Source organism: Lactuca sativa, chromosome 5 (assembly GCF_002870075.4).
Source record: "Lactuca sativa cultivar Salinas chromosome 5, Lsat_Salinas_v11, whole genome shotgun sequence".
NCBI lineage: Eukaryota > Viridiplantae > Streptophyta > Magnoliopsida > Asterales > Asteraceae > Lactuca > Lactuca sativa.
The window spans coordinates 141,686,266-141,706,873 of record NC_056627.2 but is presented as its reverse complement, the minus strand read 5'-3'; the positions used below and the strand labels follow the sequence as shown (position 1 = coordinate 141,706,873).

Sequence of the window (20,608 nt, the reverse complement as noted above, 5' to 3'; positions counted from 1 at the left end):
AGGGATTGCCAAAATCTCGAGGTAAACCTGCTATCTTGATCGGAGATAATGGACACAGGCACACCGTGCAGTCGAAGTATCTCGTGAATTTAGATTCGCATGAGTCTTTCCATTTTGAACATTTCTTTGATCGGTAGGAAATGAGCAGATTTTGTCAATCGATCGACTATTACCCAGATGGTATCGTACCCACTCGGAGATTTGGGCAATTTGGTAATAAAATCCATTAAAATCATCTCCCACTTCCACTCACGTATTTCCGGCTACTGAAGCAAACTTGAGGGCTTTTGATATTCGACCTTCACCTTGGCGCAAGCCAGACACTTGCCCACAAATGTAGCGATCTCTGCTTTCATGTTTGGCCACCAATATAACTTCTTGAGATCAAGGTACATCTTATCCGATCCTGGGTGAACGGAGTATCTAGTCTTGTGAGCTTGGTTCATGACAACCACTCTATAACCACCGAACTTTGGGGTCCAGATCAAGTTCATGAAATAATAGACCCCGTATCCCTTGATCTCTAAGTTTTTCTCCATCCCCCTTAAGGTTTTGTCTGGCATGTTCTCTGGTTTTAGGGCTTCTTGCTGATCCTCTCTAATTTGTGCGGATAAGTAGGAATGGATGGTCATAGTAAGTGCTTTTACGCTGCGAGCTGAGTGCTCTTTTCGGTTGAGGGAATTTGCTACCACATTGGCCTTGCCGGGATGATAGCTTATCTCGCACTCATAATCGCTGAGTAACTCTACCCATCGCCATTGTCTCATGTTTAAGTCTTTCTGATCGAAGATGTTTTGCAGGCTTTTGTGCTCGGTGAAAACTGTGCACTTGGTTCCGTAGAGGTAATGTCTCCAGATCTTCAATGCGAAGACCACTGCTCCAAACTCCAGGTCGTGAGTTGTATAATTGACTTCGTGTGCTTTCAACTATCTTAAGGCATAAGTGATAACTTTTCCTCGCTGCATGAGTACACAGACCAAGCCCTGGTTGGATGCATCACAATAGACAACGAAGTCCTCCGTCCCTTCGGGCAGGGACAGGATAGGTGCGCTGCATAGGGCCTGTTTCAAGGTTTGGAACGCGGCATATTGCTTTTCACTCCAACAAAAAGGTACACCTTTCTGAGTCAGAGTGGTTAAGGGTTTGGCAATTCTGGAGAAGTTCTGGATGAATCTACGATAATAGCCAGCAAGACCCAAGAATGGACGGATTTCTGTGGGTGTCTTCGGTGGCGACCAGTTCTCTATTGCCTTGATTTTGGACGGGTTCACGTGTATGCCTTTCTCGCTTACCACGTGACCTAAGAAAGTTACTTTTCGAATCCAGAATTCGCATTTGGAGAAATTCGCATATAGCTTTTCCGTTCATAGAGTTTCTAACACTATTCTCAAGTGTTGTTTGTGATCTTCCTCGCTTCTGGAATAGACAACTATACCGTCTATGAACACGATAACAAACTTGTCTAGGAAAGGATGGCAACGCGGTTCATCAGGTCCATGAACACTGCTGGTGTGTTGGTTAGACCGAAGGGCATTACTAGGAATTCGTAGTGACCATATTAAGTTCGGAATGTTGTTTTAAGAACATCACCCTCGCGGACTCGTAGCTGATGGTACCCTGATCTGAGGTCTATTTTGGAGAAATAGTTGGCTCCTTGAAGCTCGTCGAAAAGGTCATCGACCCGAGGAAGTGGGTAACGGTTTTTGATGGTGTGTTTGTTCAGCTCGCGATAATCAATGCACATCCGAAAGGATCCATCCTTTTTTTTCACATATAGAAATGGGGCTCCCCAGGGTGAGGAACTCGGTCTTATGAATCCTTTGCTGACCAGTTCATTGAGCTGGCTAGATAGCTCTTGCATTTCTGCTGGCGCTAAACGATATGGGGACTTAGCTACAAGGTTAGCTTCGGGGATTAAGTCGATACGAAATTCGACTTGGCGCACGGGAGGAATTCCCGGAAGCTCTTCTGGAAAGACATCAGGAAAATTGCAGACTTCAGGGATGCTCTCAATGTCCTTAACTTCCTGCTTCTTATTACTCACATGGGCTAGAAATGCATGGCACTCCTTTCGCAGAAGTTTTTGAGCTTTGATGCACGAGATGATAAGAAGGTTGGAGCTAATTTTATCACCATAGATCATGAGGGTTTCACAAAGAGAAGATTGAGACAAATCGCTTTTTCGTAGCAAAGAATATTAGCACGATTAGGACTCAACCAATCCATGCTAATGATGACATCGAAGCTTTTCATGGAGACCGACATGAGGTCATTAGGAAAAGAATGATCGTTGAGGGTAAGGGTGCAGCCTATGAATATGTCGTTAGCGTTCTCTTTCTCACCAGTAGCCATCTCGACAGTAAATATTTCAGTTAATGGTTGAGGTTTATGATTAAGAAGATGTTTGAATGAATGGCTAACAAGACTTCTTTCCGCACCAGAATCGAAAAGAATGCATGCATAAAAGTTGTCAAGGAGGAACGTACCCATAACAACGGTGGGATCTGCAACTACTTCCTCCTGACCCATTGCTAGAACTCTTCCGGTGTTGACTGCAGTCATTGCCTTGGGACAATATTTTTTGTATTTCTCGACTTCTCTGCAACCATAACAGGCTTGACCGATACCTACTCCAGGTGCCTGATTGGTTGGTTGGGCTGGTGTTTTGCAGTTTCGAGTCGTGTGACCCTTCTTGCCGCAATTTTTGCAGAGCATCTCACGACATGGGCTGGAAGTGAGATGATGGTAGTTGAACTTGTTGCACCTAGGGAGGTTATCGGCATACCTACTGGTAGACGCTTGAGTGGTGGGGGCAGCAGTAGGGGTAGTAACAGTGTGGATTGCCACTGTCTGTTGTTTCTTGGAGGGCCCTTGCGAATTTTGTCCCTTTTGCTTGTTCCATAATTTCTTTTTATTCTCGCCACTCACCTTTGCTTGGTCGGGAGTGGCTGTTGTTGCATCAAGATCAACCCCGTGATCTATGATGGTCTGTGCTAGCCACTTGGCACTGTCAAAAGTGATTAGCTTGGCATCCAGGACATTCCCTTGTGTTGGGGGCCTCAATCCCCAAATAAACCTCTCAATCTTTTTGCTTTCCGGGGTGACCATTCCCGAGCAAAGAAGCGCTAGGTCTTCAAACCTAGAGGTGTAAGCAGAAATGTCGGAACCCTTCATTTTCAAGTTCCAGAGTTCGTGTTCCAGTTTCTGCATTTCGCCCCTTAGGCAATATTCAGCGAGCATAAGCTCCTTCAGGCTCTCCCATCCCATAGCATTCACTACTGGCAGGGTTAACGATTTGACCCGACCATTCCACCAGGTCAATGCTCGATCGATGAAGGTACAAGCGGCGAATTTCACCTTGTTGGCCTCAGAACAGGAACAAATTTCGAAGATAGACTCGATCTTTTCGAACCATCGAGTCAGGGCAATAACACCTCCATTCCCGTTGAAGGTTGTAGGTTTTGCATTACTGAAGTCTTTATAGGAACACTCCTTCTGGTGTCTCTGCCTATCGTCCTGATTCTGGGATGAGTACCGCCACCCGACCCACCAGAGCCACCAAGATTCATTTGAGACATTACGGCAGCCACAACAGCAGTAACGGCTGCCTGAAATATAATGGGATCGAACTGTGGAGGTGGTGGCGGATGATTGTTGTTCTTTGCGCTGGGTCTTTTCATTGGAGGCATCTTATTCTAAAATGATCAGGAAGAGGAGGATGGTAAGTCCTATGAATTGAATCAAGAGATATGAAGCAAGAAATATCTCAACATGATAGCTACAGTGTTCTACTAAGCGATAAACAAGGGAAAACTGCTAATACAATGAATTTATCGCAAGAAGAATGAGTAGCAATACTTGGAATTGATTTTCTGCAAAGAATTTGACTCTAGTAAAATACTCCTATAGTATTTTGTGTTTCATTGCACTTATGTTTTGTTGTATGAATACTTGGTAAGTTTTAGGCCTGCTGCAACACCACAGTCACTCCCAAGCACATGTTGGTCATGTCTCAAATGAATATAGTTGATCAGGCTATATTGACCCTGGACATGATTACATAACTGCCTAGGTTTAACCGCAGTGTCTAACATCCAATTACTTTTGTTTTGTTCTTCTCGTGGTTACTGTTTCTGTGGAATAGGTATACTCGTATACTTCTTGTAAAAATACTTATATATTTTAAGTATACTTTTCATTCAGAGCACGTTGGCCCCTTAATGTTTATACTTGTATACCATGTAAGGTTCGGCATATTTTGTTCACTATAAACAATAGCTCTGATACCAATCTGTCACACCCCGAAACCGATGACGGAAACGTTCCGGGGTGGAGGTGACGTTATGTGTAGTATCACAACAGTTGTATCATAGTAAGCGAAATAACACAACCATTACATTATAATATGAATATTTACAATTGTTTGAAAACATTGAAAACATAGTTTATGTACATCATTATAAGCAAAAGTAAAGATGAGACTTTAATATGCTCCGTCTTCTCCAAAAGTGGCGAGGTACCTGTCTAACGTTGACCTGAGAATACAAGCGGTTTGAAAACGTATCAGCATAAAGCTGGTGAGTTCATAAGTATGTTTTTGTATTGAAAACTAGTCACTGATTTTGTACAATTTATTTCTTTTCATTATAAGTAAAATGTTGTTTGTATCGAATACCATTGTCATTAAGTTCTGAAATATGAATGCATGTGTTCTAAGAAAATCCAATATTTTCTAACATGTACGTCGGTTTCTGTATGAAAAATATGTTATGTTAGGAAAACCCTGGTTGCTCGTTTAGAAACCCTGGATACCACCAGTATGTCTAGTAGTTTTATTATTTACGATAAACCATAGAAGAAAGTAATCCCGTAAACAAAAGTTAGTTAATACTATTGTGAGTTCGTATATCCATACTAATGTGACGGATGAACCTCCGTGACGTTTCCTTAGGCATTGTACGATTACGAAACTTGTCACCCAGGCGTTCTCGCCTAACTGTAGCTAACAGTTCAGGTGTGGGATTGTCAGTCCCGAATAGATCTATTACAAATTTCACGCTCTCCCTCCAGGTGACTCTGTTTATACTATAGGTGAGGATTTATTGGTACCCCGTGGGGCATAACGAAGATAAGTCTCACAATCCTGTATAAACTAGTTTACGTGTTGTTCGGTTGTTCTCGAGTTCGAATTCATTTGTTATCAGTGTGGAGTATAAATAATTATTCAGCAAGATACTCTAGGTTTGTATTTGTAGTAAAGGATAACTAAATCTGACATAGTTTATATGTTAACTTTGTATGATGTTTGAATCCGTAAGACTGGTAATGAAATCCCAAACTATACCTACTATAGTTTTAATGGTTTGTTACATTCATGTATGGTTTTGAAAACTATGCAACTATGATTAGAAAATATCCCTTATGCTCCGCATATTACAAAAGGGATAATTGTATCTAAATATTTGATAGAAAAACCATTGTAATTGCATCAGTTTTTAAGTTATGAAAACCTTTATGTTTAACTTGTAAACAACGGTTTTTAAGTTATGAAAACCTTTATGTTTAACTTGTATTCCCCCCCCCCCCTTGAAAACATGAAAAACCTGGAAAAGTGTAGGGGTATGAACTCACTATTTATCGTAGGATCCGAAAGCACAATTGGTTATGAGCGCCAAGTGTCAATTGACGTTGTGTACATGAGTGGATCCTATTAACATGTCATAACACATATGTGATTACACTTAAGGTATATAGCCTCTATTAGACAAATGGATACATCTTAGGGGCATGAAAACACTTAGAAGTAGGTGTTACAAACACCTATTGAAGTCCCCAAATGAGTGTAATGCTTTAGATTTGAGTGTAAGGCCACCAAACTCGACTTTTATGTGTGTGCGGCCAGGGTGTGCAACCAGCATGATTGTGCGGCCGTACAGAAGGTGTGTGCGGCCGTACACAGGAGTGTCCGGCCGTACACTCCTCATTTGAGTCAGAAATGTCGATTTTGAAGTGTTTTCGAGGTGTTCTTGTGCTAAAACCAAACCCTATGAGTAAATGAAGGCCAAAACTCTTCACTTTGGAGCGTTTAGTGTGTGTGTGTGGCCATCTTATGAAGGTGTGCAGAACACGAAGAACATGGAGAGTTTTGAGCTTAGATTTAAATGTTTTACCTGGATAAAAAGCTAGATGATGGAGTTTTCACGTTTTTGAGGCCTTTTTGAGAGAGTGAGAGAGAGAGAGAGAGAGAAAGTAGAGAGAGAAGTAGAGTGCAGCCAAGAAAAGGAATGAATGAAGGAGGTACTCCCCTGTATATAGGGTTGGGTGTACGGCTGGCTGGCCACACACACCTTCTTTGGTGTGTGCAGCCAGATTTTGCGATGCTTCACGTTTTCTAACCCTTCTTACAACTCATATCTAGGTTATACTAAGCCTAGAGCACTCATATGGACCCACAATTTCGATTAAAGATGATAAATTAGAGTTTAATATTGATATACAAATCAATTGCACAGGATAAAAGTTTCGGGTTGTCATACCTACTCCTAACATGATCGAATGTGGATGTTTGAATAACCTAGTTATTCTGGAAGTCAAAACATGCAAAGTGAAACACAATAATAATACTTAATCCTATATGGCCTCAAAAAATTTTGAGAATAAATAAAACACCTCTTATTTAGTCACCATATTGATTACTCATTATTGATTGTATAATGTTTCGGATAATCAACTCATTACTTGAATTATAACAGTAGCTGTCCCATGCTCCGAGCATACACACTATTTTTCATATGGTCTATGCTTTGTGAAATAGATCAATTGAAAAACTTTTCCAATGATGCTCATTTCACAATTCCTAATCCTCATCGTTAGTGTAAGAATACAAGGTTCTTGTCACTATTAGAATATGTTAGATTCTAATATTTTATGCAACGATCCTTTCGTGAAGCCACAACACGAAAGTTACAAAGACTCGGCCAATGAAATCACAAAGTGCTCTATCAGAAACTGTTACAGAACAACTCTATAGATGTGATGTCTCTCACTCAAAGTAGATTCCTTTGAACATCCTTTTTTGCATAAAATTTACTAATCTAGACATAAATTCTTAATTTCCAACTCCCAAATATGGAAACATTCCATATTTTTCTATATGACAACTCATTCTAAATAGAATCTTATGTATTCATAATAACGTCGATATGGTCCATCCAGTACTATACTTCCAACTACTCATAAGCGACCAATCCTCAGTGAACTTTGGATCGTCCTTTGATAGTTGTTTAATTATTTTGGTCAAAACCAATTCTAGTCCCTTTTTCCCTCTTAATGCCCTAGGCATTTGGAAAATTTTAGAACGGTCAAATATTATAGCATATGCAATCGATCCTATACCCGAAGCGTATGGGACACGATGCATAATGTCTCACATAAAGATGTGATGCTTTATCCGTCTTCTGTCATAATATTTTATGTGCCATGTTCTCACAATTCGAACTATGAAGAGGGATGCCGTAATCGTAATCAAATTTTGAGAATGCGTTATGTATCCTTGACTAAATTTATTAATATTTCTCGATCTAAGCTTTAGATTTTGAAACAAAGTATAATATTCTCTCCCTTAATTAGAGTAAAACAACTTTTCAACCTTTACAACTTTGCAAAGTGAATCTTTGTTTTTCTATAATTAATATTGCTAACTTGCAATACTTGAAATAATAATCATGCTCCCACTAACACGATTATTATTACCATACAAGCATAACACTTATGCTCCCACTAGCTTTGACATATATTCAGAAAACATCTGAACTTTTAGAAAACAATGCTTAATGAATTCCTTAGGTTCATATTTCTAAATACCTGATGCTTTGATAAGCCTTTATCTAAGCTTCCTAATCTCATACATTTTTGCCTTAGAAAGATCACATATGTGTCTAAAGAAATTCAGAACATATGTTACTAAGTCCCAAATGTTCAGACCAATTGCCAAATCTCACAATTCGAACTATGAAAAGGGATGCCGTAATCATAATCGAATTTGAGAATACAATTTTCACAATTGCAATCTTTTTAAAATCTCTCTTAGTGAAAGCATTTCCTCACAATCATTTTCATGAAGGAGAGAAACCTTATGACATTTATATTTTAAAGTGTATGTGTTCCTATCCACGTGAATTTGTCATAACAACAGTCATAAGACGATGTTTGTGACAAATCCAACTCATTTGGATTGAACTTGTTCAATCTTGATTTCTCGCCTTATGGCAGCATGAATGCCCACCATTGCTTTTAGGTTGTTAAACAACTCACCCTTACCTAATCAATGTACTTTCCATTGATCAGGGTGCCTTGCCTTTATGCAATCCAATTGAGAACTCATAGAAATCATATTGCATAGTTGACTTAACGTTGAATGGCACAGAAACAAAATTATGTCAACACGATATTTTGCCAAACTCAAGTCGTGTGCTAGTAATTAACTATCGGTTTATTCTTGATCAGCTCTTGAACTTTTTCAAGACAATTGAGACTCCCACTGACTTCTTGACATATATGATTCTCTTGTCAAGGAACCTTCCTTGACAAAACAAATATTCAAGAGTTAGTGCAAAATCCTATCAAGACTAACACTTCGCTCAATTGGTTCTTATTGGTATTTGTCTTCTGCAAGACATCACAACTTACCAATTTCAAATGTGGAGGAATAAGAAACTATCAAACTCCACATTTGATAAGTGTTATAAACCTACTAAAAAACATGTCACTCAACTCACAATCTTGGAGTATAACTCTAAGACTCGATATTGGAACGAAGTATGATTGTCTTCTTGATTTAACCATTTCCATAATTCTCGATTCCTATTCTTAGCCATACAAATGCACTAAGACTCACTTAGAGGATCAATTGAGATATGGTTCTTAATCATTAAGACTATCATAAAACATAATAAAAGCTACTCTCCCTTCTTCTTTGAATAGAGAAACTTTTATCTTTCTGCCAAATTGATTCTTTTTATTCGTTCTGCCTTTCATTGAGACCATTCCAATGATGCAGAATTATACTTAAACTTGTAAGCATAATCATATTACTAAACTTTAGTAAATCATCACGAATTAGTTTATCTATCTTTCTTTGTGGTGGACTTGATCAACGCACAACCAAGTGTACCTGATCCCCTAGTCCTTCACTTGACTCTTTGTCAAGGAATTAGTCTCAATTTGTCAAATATGAAAGTTACATGTTGCGTGATTCCAAGTTTCTATCCATTTGAACTTGGGCGATGAGACACTCTCCCTATTTGGTAAATTCTCGACATTTCCACAAATAACCAAATTAAGAATCAAATCCATCATTGCTAATAATAGAAATATTTAAACATCAATTTTTCATACATGCCATCGCAAGGATAAATAAATAAGACAAAATCAAAATTTATTTTATTGCGGAAAAATTTGTCCTTACAATGCAATTCAACTGAAAACTATGCTATTACATATTTCTTAGCAATCAACCCTAACTGTAAAGTAGCAGCTCAAAAATATGATCTTTGAATCCAAGCGATCGAAATCCATTTCTTCGAGATCATATTCAACACGTTTATTTCTCAAGCTTCCTCTCTTTTCTTCGATCCTGCAAAACATCATTTTGTAATCCTATCACATCGTGTATTAAGAATCAAAAATAGGAACTTATAGAGTTAGTTAATGGATTTTACCTGAAGTAGAGCTATACGACTTGACTCTCCTATCTCTTAGATCTCTCAGGTAAACAGGACAGCTTCGTCTCCAATACCCCTTCTTATGAAAATGAAAGCAAATGGACTCCTTTGGCACAACACATCGGACAATCACAGACTTAGTCCTTTCTGGACTTCCAATGTTGCCAATGTCCATTGAAGTAAAGGAGTTTGATTGACCAACCAAATTTGCTTGACCAGCACACCCAATCATTGTTGATTTGGCAGCTATAAGCAAATACGTGAGATCAATGAGGGTCACGTCGTGTTCCATCATATATTACTCTCTTATGAACTCACTATATGATTCAGGAAGCGACTTAAGAACCCAGTCTACAACCAGCTCCTTGGGTAGGACAACACCCAACATACCTAACCTGTCAATGTGTGACTTCATCTCTAAGACGTGTGCACACACAGACTTTCCGTCTTCGTGCTTACTTGCCAATAGGGCTTGAGTGAGATTGAGCTTTTCAAGCCTTTGAATTTGTGGGTCAGGGAGAACAATTGGAGGAGGTGGAGGAAGTGAAGCATGATCTCTTGTTCCTCGATCGTATCATGGAACATCATCTTCAAAGGATTCAGGAAGACCATAGTTGTTTGACATCTACAAAACAGGAGAAAATTCAAGTCAGTTCATAAGAATCATTGATGTAACACCCAAATGAAACATCAAGGATAGGATCCAACACAATACTCTACAAACTAGAAGAGGGATGTTGTAATCTAGTTGCAGAATATTTGAAGGTAGGTAAATGACGATTTACCAATCCACCATGAAAAACAAAAATGAAGTTTAAGTTTTAAATGAATTGAAACTCCTAGATCTTTTGAGATTCATTGAACTTTTCAATGGCATGTTTCATCTCGATTATGCCCTTCATTTGTGACTGGGATGCCGAGGATCACAAATAAGGTGTGAATAACCATGCAAATCAACATGGTGCACTCAATGCTACTATCACCTAATCAATGTGCCAGTTAGCCACACACGCTCTATTGATCTATGATAAACATCGAGCCACCCATCACTACCAATGTCAATCCTAAATTAGTATGTCGGTTAACCACGCACGCTCCACTGACATTTGACAAGGGTACGAAGTGTAAATCCATGGATTAGCATACAATTGCACATTTTGCCTAAAGTAACTAAGATTTGGGAATTTGAAAAAACATTTAGTTACTTTGTCTTCATTATACTATAATGGAAAGTTGTGTCATATCCTACCTGTTTGGCTAACGACCCTCCACTAGTCAAGAGTGCGGTGAGTAAGAGTGGATACCCATTCAATCGCCATTTTATACGCAATTTCCTTAAACACCCCTTAGAGACCAGCTTCATAAATGAGGCCTACTAATGGTAAGACTGACTCTTTTCTCATACACATGTATAATATTAGACTTTTAATGTTACATATAGTATAATGGTGTATTTTATATTTTTAAAATACTAGGTGGTCTAATTTAATAAATTATACCTTTAATTTAGTTAAATGTAAACCAAACTTTATGGATTTATTAACTCTATTTTAATTATACACTTTAATTAATTAACAAACCATAAGGGTGTAATTTGAACTTTTCAAAATACTAGGGTTTTAGAATTTAATATTTCAAAATTTAACTTTTAATCAAATTTTAAATTCCAAGACTTGAGGGGAAGTTTTGAAACTTTTCAAAACACATATGATCAAATTGCAAATAATTTTTAAAAACAATTAAATTTTTTTTTTAATTATCTAATTTGATATTTGATTTTATTATTCACAAGATAATTCAAATCTAAATTACAAATAATCAATCTTTATCTAATAAAACAAATGATTATCTCAATTTTGACAATTATCTTCTATTATGGTAAGGATAAACACCCAAAATCAATAAAAATCGGATTTTATCAATTAAAAATGTTTTTGGTAATCATCCTAAGCCAATACAGCAAGAAAATCGTGAAAATCAGTTGACAAACTCACTGACTCGTCGAGTCTGCACTGGACTCATCGAGTACCCAGTGGACTCGACGAGTTCAGTCATGGACTCGGCGAGTCCAGCCCTAAAAACTCAAAATTTTCGATTTTTAGTTAATATTCAATCAAATAAGCATCAAATTCATCAACAAACAACCCTAATCTTTGATACCACTGATGGGATTTAAGCACTACATCATTATGTGGTGTACATGCAAACCCTAATAGCTTTGGATCTAGTTTGTCTAATGACATGAAATTGAATATCCAAAGCTATAAACCCTAGATCTAATAAACTATAACTAAAATTAGGGTTTAGATCTTACCTTTGATTGTTATGTAGCAACAACAATCAATTCCTCCCTTGTAATTGGCTTCAAAAAGCTTAGTGTCTCAAGTGTTGCACCTCTAATGGAGTCACAAACACCACGAAGCAACTAGATGAAGAAGAAAGAGAATGATAGCCCCAAAAACGTCCAGGAAACCCTTCCTCAGTGTTCACCACGTTTTTGGGTCTCAAGGGGTCTTTATATAGGTAGGAAATTAGGGTTATCTAACAAGGAAACCCTAATTTGACTGCTTAAGCCCTAAGCAGCCAATGGACTCCATCTTAGGAAGCCTTGGACGAATTCTTATGGGCTTCCCTATAGAATTCGTCCACTCTACCTTCTATGGAGTCCATTAGCCCAACTATGTAATTATCTTATAATTACACAATCAGTCCCTTAAGTTTAATTAATCTCTTTTAGCCACAAAATTAATTCTTAAACAATATGATTTCTCCTTTAATATATTATTCTCATAATATATTAATAAATCATAATTAATCCTTTCTCTCCTTAATTCATCCTACAAATTGCTATGGTGAAGGCAACTCAAAAGGACCATGCTCATAATCGGGTCAAGTACATACCAAGATAGTTATGGACTTAGACACTAATCCAACAATACTAAAGTCGTCAAAAGATATCAAAGTAAGCTAGAAGATAGAAGTATAAAGCTTGTCCATCTAGGGACTGAAATGGGCAACAAAGCATATAGGTTGCTTGACTTTGAAGCTACAAAAAATTATACTAAGAGATGTAGTATTTGAAGAAGATCGAGCATGGAATTAGGAGGAATCAAGCAAGTTTGACGAATCAAGCAAGTTTGATGCTACAGGTACATTTGAAAATATTAATGATCGACCTAACTATGATGATCATGAGATTCTATCTCATATCACACAACCAAGTCACAATGAATCTAGTGACTCGTCATACACGTTATCACTAGAAGAGTCAAATATGAGAGATGAAGCTGCTATACGACTAAGATCACTTGATGATATATATGCCGATTATGAAGCAATGTTACTATTTCATGACGGTGAACGCGAGTTACTCGCCACAGATCAACAAGGTGAAATTTTGTTAAAAGAAATGAAAAGTGAAAGTGAAGCAATTGAGAAAAATAAAACATGGAAGCTTGTCAACTTGCCGCCAGGAAACCATAAGTATAAAATGGGTCTACAGAGTAAAATGAAATCCCGAAGGGAATTTGGTGAAACACAAGGCGAGACTTGTGGCAAAAGGGTATGTGCAAAAACCTGGTGTAGACTACGATGAAATGTTAACACCCGTTGCTCAAATTGAAACAATACAAATTTTACTTGTTCTTGCTAGGGAAATTTTGCTAGAAAATACACCATCTTGATGCTAAATCGAGCTTTCTTGAACGGTGTCCTTGATGAAGAAGTTTTCGTTTCACAATCTGAAGGATTCGTGAATAAGCAAGAACCCCAGAAAGTATATAAGTTGTCAAAAACTCTTTATGGTCTTCGACAAGCGCCAAGAGCAAGGAACTATCGACTCGAAAATGCTTGAAAAATCTTGGTTTTGTCAAACGCCCTCAAGAACATACGGTTTATTCATGGAAGAGAATTTTGAATTGATTAATAATTGGTGTATATGTTGACAACTTAATTGTTACAGGTAGCTTGGAAGATGTCATCAAGAGTTTCAAAGACCAAATAAACCATGAATTTGAGATGAGTGATCCGGGAATGCTTGCTTACTACCTCAGTTTGGAAGTGACTCAAAAGGAAGGTGAACTTTGCTTAATACAAAAGGCTTATGCAAAAAGGCTTCTCAAAAAGTTTCGGATGAATAACTATAATTCTTTCAAATATCCCATGGAAGCAAAGTTGGAATTGAAGAAAGATGAGAAAGGGGAGTTAGTAAATGCAACTGATTATAGAAGCCTTGTGGGTGCATTGAGGTATCTCACACATTCTCGATATTTCCTTTTCAGTGGGAATGGTAAGTAGATTTATGGGAAAACGCACAAGTATGCACATGCAAGCTGTAAAACACATACTAAGGGTCTGTTTGATAAGCCTTCTAACTAGGTCCAAAGTTAGCATCGGGTCCTCAATCCCCAATCAACTTGTTTCTTTTGCCTTTTGCATCATTGGACTCGGTCCAAATCAGGGACTCAGTCCCCAATTTTATGATGATTTGGTCCTCCAATAAAACGAAGCTGACTCGGTCCTTCTTTTACCTTTCATTTATTTTCCCTTCACCTTTATTCCAAAATAGAATTCACCCCTTCGCTTCTTCCTCCTGTCTAAAACAACAGGAATGATATCCACCATCTCTCTTTCCCCTAAGGGTGGCAAATCGTACTATCGTTTCGTGTTTCTATATGGCACGGCACGACACGACAAGGTTTTTGGTAACACGAACATGACACGACACGATGTCGTGTTTTTTTTAACTAACACGAAAACGAACGAATTAAAAAACGACAAACACGACACGACACGAAAAATATAACATATACTAAAAACTAGTTTATTTAATGAATATTTTATGAAATATAACACGATAAACACGACAAACACGATAAAGAACTGCTAAATTGTGTCAATTTCGTGTCGAATTTTAAACACGAACATGACACGACACGACATCGTGTTTTTTACAGCTAACACGAACACGACACGAACACAAATTCAAATTTTAGTTTCGTCCCAATTTCGTTTCGTGTCGTGTATTTTTATCGTGTCGTGTCATAAATTGCCACCCCTACCTTCCCCCGCTCATGCATTCTCTCTTCGTCTCCGCTCGGTATGGAAATATAGATAAATGTGCGAGGGGAGAGCTCTGAATTCATCGCCATCAACTGATTGTTGTCGTATTTGTGGCCTCCTTGCAATCGGAATTAAGGTTTCTCAATCCAATATAATGGTACTCCCAAGTCCTCTCTTTGATTCTTGTGTTCTTTGACACTTTAAAAGAGCTTCAATTAGTGATTTTTGGAACTTGGTATGTTATCAGGTATTGAATGAGCACTTTCTGCTTCTTCTACTCACTGATGTTCATAGAATGTATATTCGTGAATACCCTGCTGCTCATTACACTTAAACAGAGGTAAAATCTCATCCTTTTCTTTATTTATATTATGTCTTTGGATTCTTCGATTTTTGTTATATCATATGTGTCTGCTCATGATTCTCGGATTCAATTCGCATTTAGAAGCAAGTTTTACCTGTTTCTTGCTTATTTACCTAGAAAAACTTCGGAAGGTTATTTTGTTTATATAAATAATTCTTACTTATTTACCTTCAAATTTTGAGTATGTTGCTTGCTAATTTCAATCAATTTCGTATGGTTCTGTTTAGTTTGAAGATTGGTTGATTTTATGATATTTTTACACACCTTTCTTTCATGTAACCTGAATCACTTTCTTTGATATGAGATTCATGGCTGCAACCACAGCAGCATGTCAACGAATATGGATATACTGTATGATCCATGCTGTAACTGGAGTCCTATCTGCCCGGTTGTCCTTCACGTTGATAACAAGTCAGCTCTCGAATTGATGAAAACCCAATGTTCCATTGGAGAAGTAAGCACATAGATGCTTGATATCACTTAATTCGAGAGTGTGTTCAAAGAGGTGACATAGTCGTTTCACATGTCAGCACCCTTAAGCAACGAGCTGACAAACTCACCAAGTTGTTAGGCAGGATAAAGTTTGAAGACATGCGTATGAAAATAGGAGTGAAGGAAATTCTAAATTACGGTGGAGAATGTTGGTTTAATTCAGGAAAAAGGGTTCAGGGGCATTTTTGGAAACTTGCCTTTTTTTTTTCTTTTTAGTTTTAGAGTATGACTAAAATACTATTTTATTTAGTAATATATGGATGTAATCGAGGCTTTGTGAATTCAATTCAGAACTAAGCTTTTTCCAGCATAATACTTTGGCAACAAGTAACATTTGTTTTTATTATTTCCTTGTTCATGTTCCTCTATTTTCGTCCCTCTTTCCTCTCCCCTGTTTCTGCTGTTTTTCCTTGGTGCACAAGATGCAGATACAGCTGCAAATCTCTCTGATTACACAAACATGATTTGTTACTTTTAATGGGCATCATCACATAGTCTTTTACAAACATAATTACAAAACCAAATTCAATCAAAAACCCCAAACAAAGACCGGTGAGATCTATCTCATACATAGCTTGCACAGCTTACATTTTGTAGCGCCAAATCTCATATAAAGCAAATTAGAACTTTACAAGCCACCAATTTTTTTTTTGGGCATTCTGCTAAATTCATTGTCTGGATTTCTTCTCATAAAAGCATTCGAAGCCTATACATATGTATAATTTTGTTAATGTACAAGCACAAGATACAAGAAATTAGCAATACACATAATCAGCTCTAATACGATCATGCCATCGAGTGATCACTAACTAATCAGCATGAGCATTAAAATCCGGCTCTGGAGGCTTTTGCAATTTCATCATTTCCCTTGCAATCTTCAGGTTCCGGTTTCTGTAGACTCCAAGAATCACCTTGGCAGCAAATGTCAAGGCCAAAAACGTAGCTCCGACACTGGAGGAAGTTCCACCGACACCACCTCCATTGATGCATGTGTTCAATTCAGCTTCTTCCTCCATCCTTCGCTGCTTCAAAACCTTCCTCTTGGAATATCTCCGCCAGGCTGTTTGAATAAAGAATGCCGACCATGTCCTCCACCGCTTTGAGTAAAATCGAAAAGTGTGTTGCAGCTGTTTCTGGGGAATCCCAAAGTGATGGACAATAAATTTCAACTCGTTAGCTAGTAATGCAAATGCCTCTATCTCACTTAACGCCTTCAAGGTTCTAGTGGAAGATGGGAAGTTAGCACCGGATTTAGGGTCAATTGCCCAGGTAAGAAGCTCCTCGGAAGTGAAGTCACCATCTCCTAGATAACCATTGTTGAAGACACTGTTTTTCTCTTTGTATGTGGTTGTACTCTCAAGATGACCACGTATGATGAAGAGCATTTCATCGACAGAATCTCCTTCTTGGATGATGTAAGTATTATCAGTGTATAATCGCGGCTTCAGTCGTTGACAAATATCGTGGAGTTGCCTCTCATTCATGTCCTTGAACAAGGGAACCTGCGATAATTGTAACATTTTTTTTACTATTGACCAAATATCGACTACATTTTTGGGACCAGATTAAACATATAAAGACAAAGATCTTATTTTACTCGATTGTTTATGATAAGAAATAAGTGCTTCGAAGTAGTGTGTGCGTGAATATAAGTGTGATAAATTGAATGTCAATAGATGTTATAAGTATGTTTGTTACATAGGTCAAGCTTTCGAAGGCTATATTTTGAGATCAAGAGTGATCCCGATCTCACCTTTATTGTCACGGTTTGCTTCTAATGGAGCCTCAAAAAGTAAAGGACGGACTATTATTTATGGATCAACTATGATAAGTTGATAACACATGTCAAACATTAAAAAAGTGTGAATATCCAAAATAAAAATTAGTGAATTACCCTCTTGACCAAGTCAACACAAATATGTCGCTTTAGGTCTTTTCTTGGATCCTTTGGCAGATTATGGACCAAATTCTCCTCTTCCACTCCATGAGCTTCCAACCACTTGTACTGATCCTGGTGTCTCCCATGTTCTCGGAGATCAACCTAGAATACATTAAACATGAATTTAAGAATTGTCCAATTAATAGAAAATAAGTTTAGGCAAATGTCACTTTACTTAATCAGATATTTCAATTTAGATCAACAACTTTCTAGTTTCTATTGTTAAAATTACTAAGGAGTCGTTACATCCTATACGAGTGTAATTTGAGGTTGTAAAGGCTCAAAAATACTGCAATATACTTATCAACTAAACTGATCAAACCAAACCAACCTTTTCTTGTTTGAGCTTTTCAAAACCGGGCTGGTATGTGGGTGTTGATACTGAAGCAGCTGAGAGCTGTTAACAAGTTACAATTAGATTTATTTATATAGCAAACTGAACAAGATATTTGATAATATAGACGTGACACATTGAAACATACATAGAATGTATAAACATACATATTGAGACGATTATTAGACAAAATGAAAGAATGGAAAGATTAAAAAAAAAAAAAGCAACTTACTTGATATTCAAGGGCAGTCTCAAGTTCTGTCACAACCTGTTTCATTAATGGGCGTTTTTCATTGTCACACTTCAAACATCGGTAAGCAATTGTTGAAAACACCTTCAAAGAACTAGGATGTATTTCATCTTTTATATTGCCCCATACAATTTCATTGAGGTTGTTCCGTTTGTAATGCTTTCGGACCAATTGAGTAAAGGATCCATTATTTCCAAAGCACAATCTCCCACACAATACTTCAAACAAAACCACACCAAAGGAGTAAACATCGGACTCCTTTGTTAGTAATCCAGTCTCTAAATATAGAGGATCACAATAGCCAATGGTGCCTACAGTATTATTGGTCACAAGAAAGGTGTATTTCTGGTTAGCAGGACCAAATCTAGATAGACCTAAATCTGCAATTCTGGCGTTCCAGTTTTCATCTAATAGGATGTTTGAACTTTTAATATCACGATGTAATACTCTTTGTTGGGTCTCACCAGGATCATGAAGATATGCTAGTCCACGAGCTGCCCCGATGCAAACCGTAAGGCGCTGAACCCATGTTAGATCCTTGTTGTCGAGATGCAAGTCTAGACTTCTCTTGGATGCGTACTCGTACACGAGAATTTTTTCGCCTTTTTCATCACAAAACCCTAGGAGGGAGACAATATTTTGATGCCTATAAACTGAAAGCATAATGAGCTCCTTCCAAAACTCAGAGTCACCTTGCCCAAAAGAACGATCTAAACGTTTTATAGCTACCATGCTATGCCCCTTTGAATGGAGGAGTTCTCCCTTGTAGACTTTCCCAAATCCTCCTCTTCCGATGCAGCTTTCTTTAGCAAAGTTGTTAGTTGCTGATTTTATAACTTCTAGTCGTATTCTGAGGTGCTCGAAATGTTTTAGAACAGACATCTTTTTGATGATCTATCAAATATAGAATACAAAGACCAAGATTTCCAATTAAGTAAATTCGAAAGGGGTAGGTATTGCGAGGGAAAAACAAAGGTAGAACCAAGGGCGAAATAAAAGGAGGAGACAGGTTACACGTGGGAGAAAAAAATCAAATCATTTCCAAATGTTTTCCTCAAGTTGTTAACTTTTAATCCTTTATAAAGTATAAAGATTTTAATTTCTAAAGATTGTAATATTGAAATTCTCATGACAAGAGTTTTTTCAAAGTTATAAATAACGCGATGCGTGATATAACGACGTACAATGTCAAGCTTCAAGTTTGTGAGCTGTAACAAGCCACAACGTTTATTAAGGCATGACTTATATCGCTAATTTTGTATATAATTAATAATTATATTTATATTTTTTAATATTATTTATTTTTATATACATATATGACTGAATGCAACATTTTGTTAAGGCGTGACGTCAAATACAAGCCTTAGAGCCATGACGTGTCATAACAAAGGTATGATAAGTTTTTTAGAACTAAGACTTTTGATGGTTTTTTTTTATAAGTTTTTTCATGCCAAAAAAACACTTGAAATAATTTTAGTGAAAAAAAAAAAGATAGGTTATTCAATTTTTTTTAAAATTACTTATGTGACCATGGAGGTTTGCATGATTTTATGGCATGATACATAACCTCATATTTATAGTTGGATTTATAGTTATGGATGTGTGCGAAAATCGGCCTAAAAACCCTCGTTATGAAATTCCCTCTTTGATAAAACTGGTTTTGTAATAATTGTGTTTCTAGGATATGTTTTTAACAAATCATAATTGATAACTTGTAGAAACGATTCATAAAAGGCTAAAAGTTATTCAATTGTAGAGATATAGTAAGGTTTTACATTTGAAGTTTTTTCATGCCAAAAAACTAATATAAAATCATCATGTTTCTTGCTCTTAGGTTAAAATATAAGGGATCGATACTCTAAATTAAAATTCAAATCTAATTTTTGACATTTTGTGGTACTTATAATTTAGTAAGTTTATAATTCAAATTTCATTAAGCTTACTTATTTTTGGACAGAAATGTATCTCACATTTAACATAATAATTTTTCAATTATCATTTATCTTGCATATACACACAAACATTTTTACCTGTTTATTGATTTGACAGATAGGCCCTAACACTATCTACTATAGGTTTTTCAAAAAGTTTTTGCTATTAAAAAACCTTTTGAAAATGTTTTTTGCGTTGGAAGAAACTCACTTGTGAAAATCATTTCTTTTATGCAAATCAACTTTTTTAAGTAAAAGATAAATAATTTTCATTATTTCTACTTATTTTTCTTAATTCTCATTGCAGATGATTATCACATTTTTATCGATTCACTTGCTAAAAAAGGCTGGAAATACATTAATATTTTTCAAATAACAATAAAAACAATCAAAAAGTAGAAAGGTATGCACTACAAGAATTTAGGGCAATAGGGTCGACAAAAGTCACTCTTAATACATTTCAAATTCGTCCTAGTGTTTGCGACAAGTCATGTAATGTTTTATCATTAATGCTT

At 36.9% G+C, this 20,608-nt stretch overlaps 1 protein-coding gene across 1 annotated transcript; it reads right to left on the bottom strand.

Moving 5' to 3' along the window:
• Positions 1-16,163: 16,163 nt before the first annotated feature.
• On the bottom strand, positions 16,164-19,166 carry LOC111920605 (uncharacterized). The gene is made up of 4 exons (XM_023916181.3): positions 18,145-19,166; positions 17,910-17,975; positions 17,534-17,680; positions 16,164-17,141 (listed from the first exon to the last, which is right to left on the bottom strand). The coding sequence occupies exons 1-4, from the start codon at positions 19,042-19,044 to the stop codon at positions 16,449-16,451; spliced, it is 1,806 nt and encodes a 601-aa protein (XP_023771949.1). The 5' UTR covers positions 19,045-19,166; the 3' UTR covers positions 16,164-16,448.
• Positions 19,167-20,608: the final 1,442 nt, after the last annotated feature.